The sequence below is a fragment of the Phascolarctos cinereus genome, unplaced genomic scaffold (genome assembly GCF_003287225.1).
Source record: "Phascolarctos cinereus isolate Bilbo 61053 unplaced genomic scaffold, phaCin_HiC Scaffold_1;HRSCAF=81, whole genome shotgun sequence".
Classification (NCBI taxonomy): domain Eukaryota; kingdom Metazoa; phylum Chordata; class Mammalia; order Diprotodontia; family Phascolarctidae; genus Phascolarctos; species Phascolarctos cinereus.
Window position 1 is genome coordinate 95,705,231 of NW_027555514.1, and position 15,951 is coordinate 95,721,181.

General features: G+C 33.2%; 1 protein-coding gene across 1 annotated transcript in view; it reads right to left on the reverse strand.

Annotated features, from left to right (window-relative positions):
* The window catches only part of CNTNAP2 (contactin associated protein 2), a 1,976,042-nt gene that overhangs the window by 1,832,004 nt on the left and 128,087 nt on the right, over positions 1 to 15,951 (reverse strand). The window contains exon 2 of the mRNA XM_078153085.1: positions 14,264 to 14,457. Within this exon, the coding sequence (XP_078009211.1) occupies positions 14,264 to 14,457 (194 nt within the window). The remainder of the gene's footprint in view (positions 1 to 14,263; positions 14,458 to 15,951) is intronic.

Genomic DNA, 15,951 nt, shown 5'->3' on the forward strand with positions numbered 1-15,951 from the left:
CTAGCTATAAGAGAAGAAAAATAAATTGAAGGAATTATAATAAGCAGTAAGGAAAAAAACTATCACTCTTTGCAGCTGATATGACGGTACATTTAGGGAATCCTAGAGAATCAACTAAAAACTATTTGAAATAATTAACAACTTTAGCAAAGTTGCAGGGTATTAAATAAACCCACATGAAACACTGGCATTCCTCTATGTTACTAATAAAGCCCAGCAGCAAGAGATAGAAAGAGAAATTCCATTTAAAGTAACTGTACACAATATAAAAAATTTGGGAATCTACCTGCCAAGACAAACCCAGGAACTGTATGAACACAATTACAAAACACTTTTTACACAAATAAAGTTAGATTTAATAATTGGAAAAACATGAGCAGCTCATGGGTAGCCTGAGCTAATATAATAAAAAATGACAATTCTACCTAAATCAATTTACTTGTTCAGTGCTATATCAGTCAAAATCCCCAAAAATATTTTATAGAGCTAGAAAAAATAATAACAAAATTCATCTGGAAGAGCAAAAGTTCCAGAATATCAAGGGAATTAACAAAAAGAAATGCAAGGGAAGGCGGCCTAGACATACCAGATCTTAAATTGTATTATAAAACAGCAATCATCAAAACTACTTGGTACAGGCTAAGATGTAGCATTGTAGATCAGTGGAATAAGTGAGGAAAGGAGACATAGTAGTGGAAGACTATATCTACTATTTGATAAACCCAACAACTTCGTCTTTTCGGATGAGCACTCACAATTTGACAACTGTAGGAAAACCAGAAAACAGTATGGCAGAAACTAGGAATATACTAACATCTTACACAGTCTACCAAGATAAGGTCAAAATGAATACACAATTTAGACATAAAGAGTGAAACTATAAGCCAATTAGGAGAGTAAGCAATAGTGTACCTACCAGATATATGGAGAAGGGAATAATTTATCACCAAACAAGAGACAGAGAACATTATGAAATGCAAAATGAATAATTTTGATTACATTAAATTTAAAAAAGTTTTTGCACAAAGCCAATGCAACCAAGATTAGAAGGGAAGCAGAAAGCTGAAAAACAATTTTTACAGCATGCGTTTCTGATAAAAGTCTCATTTCTAAAACATATAGAGAGATGAGCCAAATTTATAAGAATGTAGTCATTCTCCAAATTACAAATGGTAAAAAAATATGAACAGGCAGTTTTAGAATGAAGAAATTGAAACTGTCTATAGTCACATGAAAAAATGCTCTAAATCACTAATGACTAGAGAAATGCAAATTAAAACACCTCTGAGGTACCACATCACACCTAGAACAATTTGAATCTCTGCCCCAAAGGCAATAAAACTGTGCATACTCTTTGGTCCAGTATATCACTACTAGGTCTGTATCCCAAAGAGATCATAAAAAAAAGGGAAATGACTCACATGTACAAAAATGTGTATAGAAACTACTTTTGTGGTGGCAAAGAATTGGAAATTGAGAGGATGCCCATCAATTAGAAAATGGCTGAACAAGTTGTGGTATATGAATGTAATGTAATATTATTGTTCCATAAGAAATGATGAGCAGGCAGACTTCAGAAAAACCTGGAAAGACTTGAATGAAATGATTTCAAATGAAGTGAGCAGAACCAGGAGAACACTGCACAGTAACAGCAACATTTTTCAATGACTGATTTTTTGGACTTGGCTATTCTGAGCAATGCAATGATCTAAGACAATTCCGAAAGATTCATGATGGAAAATGCATCATCCAGAGAAAGATCTATGGAGTCTGAATGCAGACTGAATCATACTGTTTTCTCATTCTTTTATTGTTGTTGCTGTTTTCTTTCTCATGGTTTTCCCCTTCTGTTCTGATTCTTCTTTCACAACATGAGTAATGGGAAATACATTTAATATGATCATACATGTATACCCTATATCAGATTGCATGCTTTCTTGGGGAGGGGGGAGTGGAAGGAGAGGGGAAAATTTAGAGCTCAAAAATCATATAAAAGTGAATGATGAAAACTAAAAATAAATACATTAATTAATTTAAATTTTTCATTTTCATTATATTAGCTCAGCCTACCATGAACAATTAATATTTTTTTCCAGATGTTTAGATCTTACTTTTTTTGTGAAACGTGTTTTATAATTGTGCTCAGGGGCAGCGAGGTGGTGCAGTAGATACAGCCCCAGCACTGAAGTCAGAAGAACCTGAGTTCAAATATGGCCTGAGACATAATACTTCCTAGTTGTGTGACTCTGGGCAAGTCACTTAACCCCAATTGCCTCACTAAAAATAAATAAATAAATAAATAAATTTTTTAAATGTAATTGTGTTCATATAGTTCCTGGGTTTGTCTTGGCATGTAGAGTCCCAAATATTTTATATTGTGTAAGGTTACTTTAAATGGAATTTCTCTTTCTATCTCTTGATGCTGGGCTTTGTTAGTAACATATAGAAATGCTGATGTTTTATGTGGGTTTGTTTTATGCCTTGCAACTTTGCTAAAGTTGTTCATTATTTCAAGTAATTTTTAGTTGATTCTCTAGTATTCTCTAAACATACCATCATATCATCTGCAAAGAGTAATAGTTTTGTTTCCTCTTTGCCTATTATAATTCCTTCAATTTATTGTTCTTCTCTTGCTGCTAAAACTAATATTTCTAGTACAATAATGAATAATAATGGTGATAATGGGCATCCTTGTTTCACCCTTAATTTTATTGGGAGGCTGCTAGCTTATCGTCATTACTGATAATGCTTGCTGGTAGTTTTAAATAGATACCACTTGTAATTTTTTTTAAAGCTTCATTTCTTCCTAGATCCTCTGATGCTGTTTAATAGGAATGCATGCTATGTCTTGTCAAAAGCTTTTTCTGCTTGTATTGAAATAATTGTATGATTTCTGTTGGTTTTGTTATTGATATGGTCAATTATGCAAACATTTTTTCCTAATATTCAACAGACCCTTTATTCCTAGTATAAATCCCACCTCATCATAGTGTATTAGCCTTGGGAAAAATTGTTGTGATATATTTGCTAATATTTCATTCAAAATTTTTGCATCTATATTCATTAGGGAAATTGTTCTATAATTTTCTTTCTCTATTTTAGCTCTTCCTGGTTTTGATATCAGTAACATATTTGTGTCATAAAGGGAATTTGGCAGAACTCCTTCTTTATCTATTTTTCCAAATAGATTATGTAGTATTGGAAATAATTGTTTTTAATTGTTTGCCAAAATTCACTTATAAATCTATCTGGCCCTGAAAATTTTTCTTAGGGAGTTTTTGGTGGCTTATTCAATTTCTTTTTCTCTAAAACTGGGTTATTTAATATATTATTTCCTCTTATGTTAGTCTGGGCATTCATATTTTTGTAAGTATGAATCCATTTTACTTAGATTGTCAGATTTATTGGAATACACTTGGGCAAAACAGCTTCTAATTATTGCATTAATTTCCTCCTTGGTGGTGGTGAATGCACCCTTTTAATTTTTGATACTAGTAATTTGGTTGCCTTACTTATGTTTTTAATCAAATTAGCCAAAGTTTATCTATTTTATTATTTTTTTTCATAAAACCAGCTCTTAGCTTTATTAGTTAAATAGTTTTCTTTTGATTTTATTAATTTCTTCTTTACTTTTCAGAATTTGTAACTTGGTATTAATTGGAGATGTTTAATTTGCTCCTTTTCTATCTGTTTTAATTGCATGCCCAATTCATTGATCCACTCTTTCTTTTATTCCTGTAAGCATTTAGAGATATAAATTTTCCCCTAAGTATTGTTTTGGCTGCAACCCATAAATTTTGATATGTTGCTTCATTAGTGTCATTAGCTTTCATGAAATTATTGATTGTTTCTGATTTCTTCTTTGACCCAATCTAGGATTAGACTATTAATTTCCAATTAATTTTGAGTTTATTTTCCATGGGCCTTTATTACATGAAATTTTTAGTTCATTATGATCTTAAAATGATGCATTTAATATTTCTGCTGTTCTTCATTTGATTAAGAAGTTTTTTCTGCCCTAATGGTCAATTTTTGCATAGGTGCCATTTACTACTGAGAAAACAGTATATTCTTTTCTATCCCCATTCAGTTTTCTCCAAAAAAATTATCACATCTAACTTTTCTAAAATTCTATTCATCTCCTTAACTTCTTTCTTGTTTATTTTGTGGCTAGATTTACCTAGGTCTGAGAGGGTGAGGTTGAGGTCCCCCAATTGTATAGTTTTGCTATTTATTTTTTCCTATAACTCACTTAACTTCTAAGAATTTGGATGCTATACTGCTTGGTGAATATGTTAAGTATTGATATTACTTCATTGTCTATAGTTCCTTTCAGTAAGATGTTTCCTTTCTTGACTCTTAATTAGATCTATTTTTGCTTTTGCTTTGTCTGAGATCAAGATCGCTATCTCTGTTTTGTTTTTGTTGTTGTTGTTCCTGTTGTTTTGTTTTCTTTTCTTTTTGGGCAATTGGGGTTAAGTGACTTGCCCAGGGTTACACGGCTAGTAAGTGTTACATGTCTGAGGCTGGATTCAAACTCAGGTCCTCCTGACTCTAGGTGCAATGCTCTATCCACTGCACCACCTAACTACCCCCAGAAGCTACTTTATTCTGCTCCAGTCTTTTACCTTTACTCTGTGTGTCTCTCTGTTTCAAATGTGTTTCTTGTAAATGACATATTGTATGATTCTGTTTTTTTAATCCACTATGCTATTCACTTTCATTTTATGGGAGAGTTCATCCAATTCACATTCACAGTTATGATTACTAACTATTTATTACCCTCCATCCTATTTTTACCCCTTTTTACACTTTTCTCTCTCCTTCCACCCTATCTGTCCTCATCAGTGTTCTACTTCTGACCACCACCTTCCCCAATCTGTCCTCTCTTCTATCATTCCCCCCTTCCCTTTTTCCTTCTTTCCCCTTCTTCTTTCCTATATGGTAATATAGATTTCTCTACCCAACTAATATGTATGTTACTCCCTCTTTGAGCCAAATACAATGAGAGTAGGTTCAAACAATGTTCTCCCCTTCCTTCTTTCCCTCTACAGTAAGAAGTTTTTCATGGTCTCTTTATTTGATATAATTTACCTCCCTATTTTCTCTTCTCCTAGCAAAATCTCTTTTTTTAACCCCGTAAGTTTTTTAATCATCCCATCAAAGTCAACTTATACCCATACCCACTTCTCCATATACTCCTTCTAATAGCCCTAAGAGAGATACAGTTCTTAAGAATTACAAGCATCGGGGGAAGCTAGGTGGTGCAGTGGATAGAGTACTCGCCTCAGATTCAAGAGGACCGGAGTTCAAATCCAGCCTGAGACACGCAACACTTACTTGCTGTGTGACCCTGGGCAAGTCACTTAACCCCATTGCCTAACCCCACCCCCAAAAAAAGAAAAGAATTACAAGCATCTTTTGCCATGTAGGGATAGAAACTGTTTGACTTTATGGAATGCCATGTTTTGTTTTTGGTTTTTTTTCTTTCCTTTTTAACTGTTTATGCTTTACTTGAGTCTTGTATTTAAAGAGCAAATTTGCTGTTCACCTCTAGTCTTTTCATCAGGAAAATTTAAAAGTCGCCTATTTCATTGCATATCCATCTTTTCCCTTGAAAGATTACATCCAGTTTTTCTGGGTAGCTGATTCTTCATTGCTCTTTTGCCTTTCAGAATATTATGCTCCAAGCCTTCCAGCTCTTTAAGGTACAAGCTTCTAAGTACTGTGTAATGCTGACTATGGCTCCTCAACATCTGAATTTTTTTTGTTTCTGGCTGCTTGCAATATTTTCTTCTTCATTTGATAGCTCAGGAATTTGGCTACAATAATCCTTGGAATTTTCATTTTGGGATCTCTTTCAGGAGGTGATCAGAGGATTATTTCAGTTATTATTTTACCCTCTGGTTATAGCATATTAGGGTAATGTCTTTGATAATTTCTTAAAAGATGCTATCCAGGCTCTTTTTTTGATAACGATTTTCCAGTAGTGCAATAATTCTTAAATTATCTCTCCTGGATCTATTTTTCAGGTCAGTTGTTTTTCCAATGAGGCATTTTACATTTTCTTCTATTTTTTAATTCTTTTGATTTTGTTTGACTGATTTTTGATGTCTCATGGAGTCATTAGGGTTCTGCTTGCCCAATTCTAATTTTTAAGGAATTGTTTTCTTGTTAGTTTTTGTACCTCCTTTTCCATTTGACCAATTCTAATTTTAAAGGAGTTGTTTCCATCAGTGGATTTTTTTTTCCATTGGCCAGTTGGATTTTTTTAAGGAGTGTCTTTCTTCAGTCAATTTTTGTGCCTCCTTTTCCAAGCTGTTGAAATTTTTCCATAATTATATTTTGCATAACTATCATTTCCTTTGTCCATTTTTTTCTTCTACCTCTCTTACTTGATTTTTAAAATCCTTTTTCAGCTCTTCCAAAAGGATTTTTTGGCTTGATACCAATTCATATTCCCCGTTTATACTTCACACGTAGGCATTTTGATATTGTTGTCCTCTTCTGAATTTGTGTTTTGATCTTCCCTGTCTCTATAGTAGAGTTCTATGGTCAAGGCTCTTTTTTTGTTTTTTAATCAATTAAAAAAACAGTTAAGCTCTGCTCCTAAGGTACAGGGGATACTGTTGCAAGTTTCTTGCACTGGGGTCTAGTGGTCAATGGATTACTATGCCAGAGACTCTGACATGGGTGGCTTGCTCACTGTTCTAACGTGGCCTGGCCTAGTAGCAGCGCCCTAGGTTCTAGGGCTGGTAGTTTGTCTGCCATGCTCAGGGTGGAGGCCTCACAGCTGGCCAGAACTGTTAGGCCTTGACTATTGCTATATGCTGTGGCTCACAGCCTGCTGCTGCCTTGCTGAGACCACACCTCCACTGGACTGTGCTCTCCTTTTTTCTAAGTGAGACAGACCCTTCCTGACATCCTTCTAAGTTATCTTGGGCTCAAAAAATTTTAGAGGCTGGATTCAATGTTGTTTCAGAGGGAAACTGCAGGTAGCTCAGGCAATTTCCTGGCTTCTCCCCACCATCTTGCCTCTGCCTCAACATAATCCCACAATAAACAGCACTTGGACACTGAAGACCAAGAAACATATGTACAATAATTTACATATGGTCAGTACTGCAGAGAAGAAGAAATTCTTGGATATTTTGAATTTCTAATGGCAGACCAAAGTATAGAGTACTTCAATAGTATATTTGGTAGTTATCAAAATGAAGTTCTCTATACTTTTTATTAATATTTGAAAAGATGGCTTATTAGCTGCAATGCTCATCTTAAACATACAAAGCTATCCAAAGGTATGCTGCTATGTTAAAATCCATAAGTAAATGTTCTTTCCGGAAATCTTTTCAAAATACACATATCAATTTACATAGAACAATGGATAATAAGTGCAGAATTATTAACTCAAAAGTTTTAATTTTATAGATGAGAAAACTGAAGCACAGGCAGATTAGGTGAATTGCCTAGGGTAATTGAGCTACTTATTTTTTTGAGGTAGAATTCAAACTCAGATGATCCTGACTCCAAATCCAAAATCCTATGCAGTACACCACCTATATGCCTCATTCTTAAATGAAGAAATATCTTTAAAAGCAGAAATGTCTTTATAAAAACTGATGTCTCCCCTCATATGCAATTTAATGTATATAGTTAGATTTAGCTTTAGCCACTTAGACTCATCTAATACATAACACAGTTGCTTAACAGTCAAAATAAAGAGCAACCGCATTGTCTGAGACTGATGAAAAAGAAAACAGAATGAAATATCCTAATCATGCTGACAAGAGTACATAGAAATTCAAGGATCTCTTCACATTAATGCACAATTTTACAAATTAAAACAATTAGACCCTTATGAATCCCCCAAAGAAGAAAAGGCACTTGAGGATATAAAGAATAGTGCAATACTACTTCACCGTCTGGAAAAAAAAATCAATCACACAAGGTCATATTTTGCTTTACCCCAACAGTGCATGTCTACATAATAGTCAAGATGATTAATAGCATCCTCTTTTATCAACTGTTTTTTTGGGGAAAGGAGAAAATATTAAACACATAATCAACTGTGTTTGAATGGCTGTGTGTATATAGAATATTGAGTAACTCAACAGACTGATATGTAGAGAAAACTTATACCTCTTAAAATGAGAATCTCTAAATACAGATGTGCATTTAGGAATGGTGATCAAAATTCACTAGTCTAGGTATTAGAATATAAAGGAAAGGATATGGAATGTCCACTCAACTTATTAAAATTCATGAGACTTTAAAAATATCACACAGCCCAAGAGGGGCAGAAACAGAAAATCTATTTCACAGAAATAGGAAGCTTATTTGGAATTCACCTTGAAAATAGCCTTTCCTCTATGTGATTTAGCAATGACCTCCCCTCCCCTTTTCCTAGGAGGCAATCATAGAATACATATATGAAGCCCATGGCAAAATATGTCAAATGCACATAATGATGATTTGATTTAATTATTAATGAGGCATCAGTATTATTTGTTTTGAATCTACTCACTTTTATTCAAAATCTTTCAAAGTGCAGTGACTATTTGTACAAAATGGTAGGGGCAATTTTGGATTAGTGAGAATAAGTGTGTTAGATCCCATACTGAAGTGTAAGAAGCTATTTTAGATTTTAAAAAAGTAACTAAATAGGTCCATACCTTTATTTCATAAAAAAAAAAACAATCTTTATTATTTAGGGAAATGTTCTTATTGAAATTTGAAACCTACGCCTAGATATCAAGAATTTCTCACTGACATAGGTTTTTAATTACCCATATTATTTAGTGAATCTATTGGAAATAATTGGAAAGATTATGTAATTTGGCTTGTTGATATGTTGTCATTCTTACTATCATCAAATATTTTTGGTTAAAGCACCACTATGGTACTTGTGACTTTGCTAGTTCCTGAAAAGCTCTGATCCACTTAACCAAAACTGTGCTACACTGCACTATTGAGCTGACTCAACTGCATTTCTATGCCTGAGGAAACAGACATTCTTCAAAAGTACACCTAAGATTTGGTTACTATTGATCCCTTGAGTTGATATATCTCATATTTGTCTGCCTTCAGTTACTTATAGAAACTTTAAAATACAAATAAACTTGACATTAATCATGTAGATGTAAACTGGAGTTGGGAAGAAATACTTAAACTCAAAAAAAGCGAACAACTGATTTACACCAAAAAGAAGCATTATTTGTACTATACTTCCTTAAGATAACTACTAAATTCTAATCCTCTATGAACAGCAAGTATTTTGTGCCTAGTTTTGAAGTCATTGCCTCAATAGTTTAAAAGTCAAAGGGTCCACAAATAAGGTGCTAATGAGTAGACAGAGTCCAATTTTTTTTTGAAAACTGACAGAACTTTATGTATGATATCCACTTTTTTAACCTAGTATTTCAGGATCTAAGCTTCTATATGTCCCCATGAACCTCAGTTTATATCTGAATATATCATCATCATTGTCATCATCATCATCATCATCATCATCCACATTGCACAGAACATTTTTTCCATTTTATTGTTTAGCACAATAAGGAGAGTTTAACCCCCCTCAGTCAAAGTAGTGCTACTCAATTTTAATATTGGAGGGGTTTTTTGTTTGTTTTTTGTTTTGTTTTGTTTTGTTTTTTACTAGCAGTTTAATTGAAATTCTTGAGAAACAATGACTTTACCAAAGGTAATTGTATTCTTTTCTGTCAATGTACAATAAAGTTACAGTGTAAGAATAATACCTCATATTAATCCTCTAATCGCATATTTTTATTCCAAATATCTATGTTCAAAATGCAATTGAATTTCCTCCATAAAAGTAAAAACAGTAGCTAAGAAAATTGCTATCAGAATTCTCCTGAAATATAGTGCTTAATGAATTCTCACTAATGGAGTGCTTACATAGAATATTTCCTTTTTCTGAATCTGTCATAATAAGATACTTGGGTTTACTGTTAAAAACCAATTCACTCAAAAAAGCTTCTATTTAGGATGCTGAAACTATAACTTAAATAATCTCTTTGGGCTGTTTGGCCAATATGCATTTTTTTTTTATTTCTGCAACTGAGAAGAATATCTAGAGAAGATGAACAGGGCAGTTTAGATAAAGGAGGTTTCTATTATTCTCACTATTGTTATAGAAGTAAAGGGAGTTTAAAAGACTAAAGTACTTTCAGTTATGGAAAGCTTTGAGTGTGAAATATCTAGAGCACTTCTGAGAATTTAATTTGGGAGTCATTTATAGTTAATTTTTGTACAGGTCATGAAGTTGGTATCTTTTGAAATGATAACACTAATTTATCATTAATTAGGTGAGATCTTTGTTTACCAAACCATCTTTATTCTCTTTTTAGTTGATTACTCTATTAAACTATATATAGGGTTATTCTTTTAGACTTTCAACTCTAAATACAGGGATTATAAATATATTTATGTATGTATACATAAACACATGTATGTATATATGTAAATACACACACACACACAGAGAAAAAGAGAGAGATTTGTAACTATGTCTACTCACTTGTATATCCTTAGCATGTAGCACATTATCTTGAACAGAGGGAGCATTTAATGTTTGATTAATTCATTAATCAGTGAACAGTGCATTGGTTCTCTTGGAAACACAGTATCCAAAGAGAAAGACAAGTCTGACAACTTCTTCACGTTCTAGGCCAAGACAGATCAGTTCGAAAGTATCTTAACAGATAGCTTTTTGGAATTCAACTTGTAGTATATAATCTAACAATTCCCACATGGTCGTGCACTGTCAGTTACCCTCTCCCCATTACATATAATAAAATTTTAAAACCTTATTTTTTTCTAATCTCATATGACTTCACAACATCATGATAGATATGAGAATATAAAAATTAATGTAATTTAAAAGAAACATTAAAATTTGTAAGTCTTTCCATATCTATTATTTTTTTTACCACAAAAAATGCATTCAACCTTAGTCAGATAGTAATTTCCCTTCACTGAAGTACTATACACATTACATTTTAGATCAAATTCCTAATTTTAATGTTGACCAAAATGAGTCTTTCATTTACAACTTGCTCAAGGTTACATAAGTCACAAGAGTTAGAATCAGTATTTGAATCTAGGATCATAAGATCTGAGATTCTTTTGACTCCTAAGTCAATTCACTTTCAAACGCTGTACCATTAGCCCATTTTCTTTGAATGGAAATCAGTTTTTCCTACTTAGTTACATACTTGCTCTACAAGGAACAATTTTTTCATTCCTAGTTTTATTTTTTTTAAGTGCTCTTAAAATTAGGAAGCACATATTAAGAATTTAGCAGTAGGTAATACTTGAGATTTTAAGGATTAGTGAGCTTACCACATTTGGGAATTTTCAATGCACTAAATTGTTTTTGGATTAGTAAAGTCTGAAACACTTTCATCATGAGTTGTTTCCTTTAATTTTAAGCTCCATGTGTATTTTAAGGCAATGTAATTGTTATGTTTAAATACATTTCTACTTAAATGTTTTACAAGAGCTATATTACTTAAAAATACTACTTAATTATTTTGAAGATAGAATGGGTAGGATTTCATTAAGAGAAGTGAGGGAAGTCATATGCCACATATCAAATATGAGATAAACAGGGGCAGCTAGGTGGCACAGTGGATAGAGCACCGGCCTTGGATTCAGGAGTACCTGAGTTCAAATCCGGCCTTCAATACATAATACTTACTAGCTGTGTGACCCTTGGCAAGTCACTTAATCCCATTGCCTGGCCAAAGAAAAGAAAAGAAAAGAAAAAGAAAGAGAGACAAACAAAGGCAAATAGGTAGGAAAAAACAGCATACTTGGGGAGCAACAAAGAATAATCTAGTTTGAATTAAGAAAGTGGAATACAGAAAAGCTTTCTTTAGGAAAATAACAATATCAATTTGTTTGCAATCTACTAAGTGCCAGACACTTTTCTATGTACTGTGGATCCAAATTTTAAAAAAAATGAAATAAAATCTACTTTAATGGAGTTTACATTCTCTTGGAGAAGACTACATGTACAAATATAAAAGCACAAAGAATATATGAAAAGTAAATACAAAATAAATATAATCAATCAACTGGCATTTATTAAGATTAAGCTAGATATAAGGTAATCAGGGAGAGATGATACTAGCAGGTGATGGATCAGGAAAGTCTTCATTTGAAAAATGGTACTTGAATTGTATCTTGAAGGAGGAGGCTGACAAGGACAGAAAAAGAATATGGTAGTCCTTGAATGCAAAGCAAAGAAGGTTGAGCTATGCTTGGAAAAAAATAGAGATCTGCTGAAGATTTCTAAAAAAAAAAAAAGCAGAAAAGATATCCCTTCAATATTTTTTTTTGTAGCAGCATAAATGATAAATAGGAAAATAGAAAGAATGAAGGCAAGAACATTATTTCCAGGCTATTATAACAATCCATGTAGTTAATAGAGGCCTGTTGGTAGTAGGGGTAGAAAAGAGGGAAAATGTTATAGAGGTAGAATTATCAGAAATGGATAAAGGTTTAGCATAAAAGGTAGAGAAGAAAAGAAAACATAGAGAGACTAAGAGAATGTTGGTTTCACAGACAAATGGTGAAATCAGGAGAAGAAAAAGTTTGGAGTAAAAATCTAATAAGCCAGTTTTAGTTATGTTGAGTTCATACTAACATGTTGATTTAACACTAACATTGCTGATAAGAAGTAGCTGATTACAGCTTTAAGTTTTGTGATGCACTTTAATTACATAATCTTACAACACTCCTATGGTTTAGATAGTACAAGTTTTATCTCCATTTTACAGATGAGATGATTTGCCAGTGATTTGCCAACCACCAACCATATAACTAGAGATTTTAAGAGGTGAATTTGAATCCTGGTATTCTTAATATCAAGTCTTCTAGTCCAGTACAAAGTTGAAAATGTCCTGAAAGCAGTTAGAAATGTTAAGTCTAAAGCTTAGAAGAAAGATCAGGATTAGAGATATAGTTTGGGGAATTAACTGGGTAAAGTTTGTAGTTGAAACTTTGGAAATGAATGAGTTTTCCCAGGAAAAGAGTGTATGCATGAGTGTGTGTGTGTGTGTGTGTGTGTGTGTGTGTGTGTGTGTGTGAGAGAGAGAGAGAGAGAGAGAGAGAGAGAGAGAGAAAGAGAGAGAGAAAGAAAGAGAGAGACAGAGAGACAGAGAGAAAGAGACAGAGAGACAGAGAGAACAAACAAAACTTGGAGGAATATTTCCCCTTAAGGGGTAGGAAAGATGAATTAGCCCTAGGCTACACATTGTAAATAACAAGTCACACATTTATGACTGCTGTCTCATTTGAGTTTAATATCTAAGAATTTTCTGTTTTGCTATCTAAACTTTTCTACTAGCAATTTGTGCTAACTCTCATATCTGCAGTTGTTTTGTTTGACCTAAACTGTCAAGAAAAATTATAAAAAGACCTGCTGAGGTTTCCTGCATCATATAAGTCTAGGAAGATGAGTGGGGCACAAAAACCGGAAAGAATTGTCACTCTTGTTCCCAGAAATGACCATAACTTGATGATGGTTTGTAATAGAGCATTTATGAAATGTCTTGTCCAGATAAGCTTCGGGATCATGCAACCAAATGTTTATCACTTAACAATTCATACTTTCTAACAAGATACTAAGACCTAAGTCCTCACAATTACTGATTAATGGGCTAAGCCCAGACTAGAGCCCAGTCTTCCTCATTTTGAGCCATAGAATATTCTATTGCCCAATGTAATATGCTGAAATCCCTTGGTTTTCACATTACAGTAAAAGAGTCTCTACCATGATATCAAGATCCAAGTCACATAGATGGTAAATATCACAGCAGAGATAAAAACCTCTAACAAAATACAAAGATGAATCACTAGTTGATGAAGGGGCTGAGTCCAAGCTAGAATCATTTCTTCCTATTTTGTACCCCAAAATACTATAGTGTCTAGAATAGTTGAATATGGATCCCTTAACCTCCAAATAATTAAAGACTAATTTCTATATACAACCTGAGGATATCACCTTATTAACCCATTACTCAACAAACATATACATTAAATAGTGACTATATATCTTTAGTACAGAAATACAGCAGCTCTTGAAGGATATCAACTCAGAAATCATTTTGAATGAATGATCATGCCTTCAGAGAGACCATTAACAATCTTTAGAGTATAATATCTTGTTCATCAATATCGAATCTTATGACATCTTATGACAACCTTGCAACAAACCATTAAGGCAGTGACTCACCCAGATATTCCCATCTTGATGATATGGTTTCCAGTTCCTTCCTGTATCACTGTAGAGCATTCGGTACTGGGTCACCCAGTCAGAGCTGCTATATCTGCCTTGGGTGGCAATGGCACTGATCTGCTTCCTATTGCCAAAATCAACCTGAAGCCATTGGTAATGATCACTGTCTGATGGAGACCATCCTCCAGCTCCTGTATGGAGATAGATATATAGAAACAGTGAGATCTTTGAACACCAAGCCTTTTAAATTGAGGATATCATTTTTAAATATCTTAATTGGCTTTGAAAATGTTATATTCACAACATAAAATGCCCTTTATATATGCTTTTGGCAACTCAAATAACAGTCTTCCAGTTAGACCACACTGTTACTTCAACCTCTTTACAATATAATTATTCAGTGTAATGGTCTTCCTTCCTAATGAACAAATGTCTTCCTAATTCCTCAATTAGAGCTTATTAGTATATGTCAAGTTCTAATTGACTGAAGGTTGACCAAGTTACCATGAATTCTTCTGTTATAATCATTTATATGGGGAAAGCACATAATAATCTACAAAATCATTTTGCCTTTGAAGTAGAGCTTCATATTTAAAATTGAAAATTCAAATTAAGCATGAGAAAACTATAGTTATAGCTCTAAAACATCTCTCTCTTCTTCTCTGGGATTTTGTCACAGAAAAACAAATAATATTAGTGAAGCTAGGAAGAGAAAGAATTCCAATTTTTGAAGAACGGTGACTTGTGTTTCCCAATATATATGAGTTGTCAAGGCGTATACTTAACTGGTACTTCCTAAATGGATTGTCACCTTTTGTGGGACTATGAATTAATTTGATACCAATAGTTCATGTAAAGTCCTTTCTGGAACTCAATGCTGTTGAACTATTCATAATATACTGCAATAATGATATAAGAATCAAGGTGTTTTTATTACACCCAAGGAAAACACAATAAGAAAATAACAGCAGTTATTGCCCTTCAGATTATAAAAAAGATACTGTGATCGTGTCAGTGCTAAAAAAGTAATATCATTGAGCACTGTCATTTTAGTTATTCATGCGAGAAAACAAATATTAAATAAAATTTCAATAAGCTATTCAACACAGCACTTGTTAAGATATTATAAAATAAAGTCTTTAAGAGATTATAATTGCCATCAGGATTTTATTCTAACATAATATCATGATTAAAGTTTCTGTACATTAGGGCCACAATATTAAACATGTATGGCATTCTTAAGCTTATTTTTTTTTATGTGAGAAGGACCCACATTATTTTGATCAGGAACCTAAAAAAACCTCCAAACCTCATCCATTCCTATTACTTGGAATTTCCTTCTTGTTCATTACTTCCCTAACTGAACTTCACTGCTCCTTGACTTTTCCCTTTGAAGTTAATCTTATTTCCTGTTTTCTCATTACTCTCCCTTCACATGATGAATGAAAACAAAAACAACAAAATCCCAAAATCTACATAGATTAAGTGATCCATTTTCTCCCTTACCATTAAACTCCCTCTCAACTTTAACCTCTTTCAACTTTTCCTAGGTCTATGGTCTATGTATCTGGCTAGCACAGAGAACAAGGTTATTGTTTACTTAAAAAAAATTATTTATTTTTTAGGATTCTTTAAAGTAGGAGTTAGGCTTCTAGGAGCCAAGATACAGAGTAAGAAGTAAATTG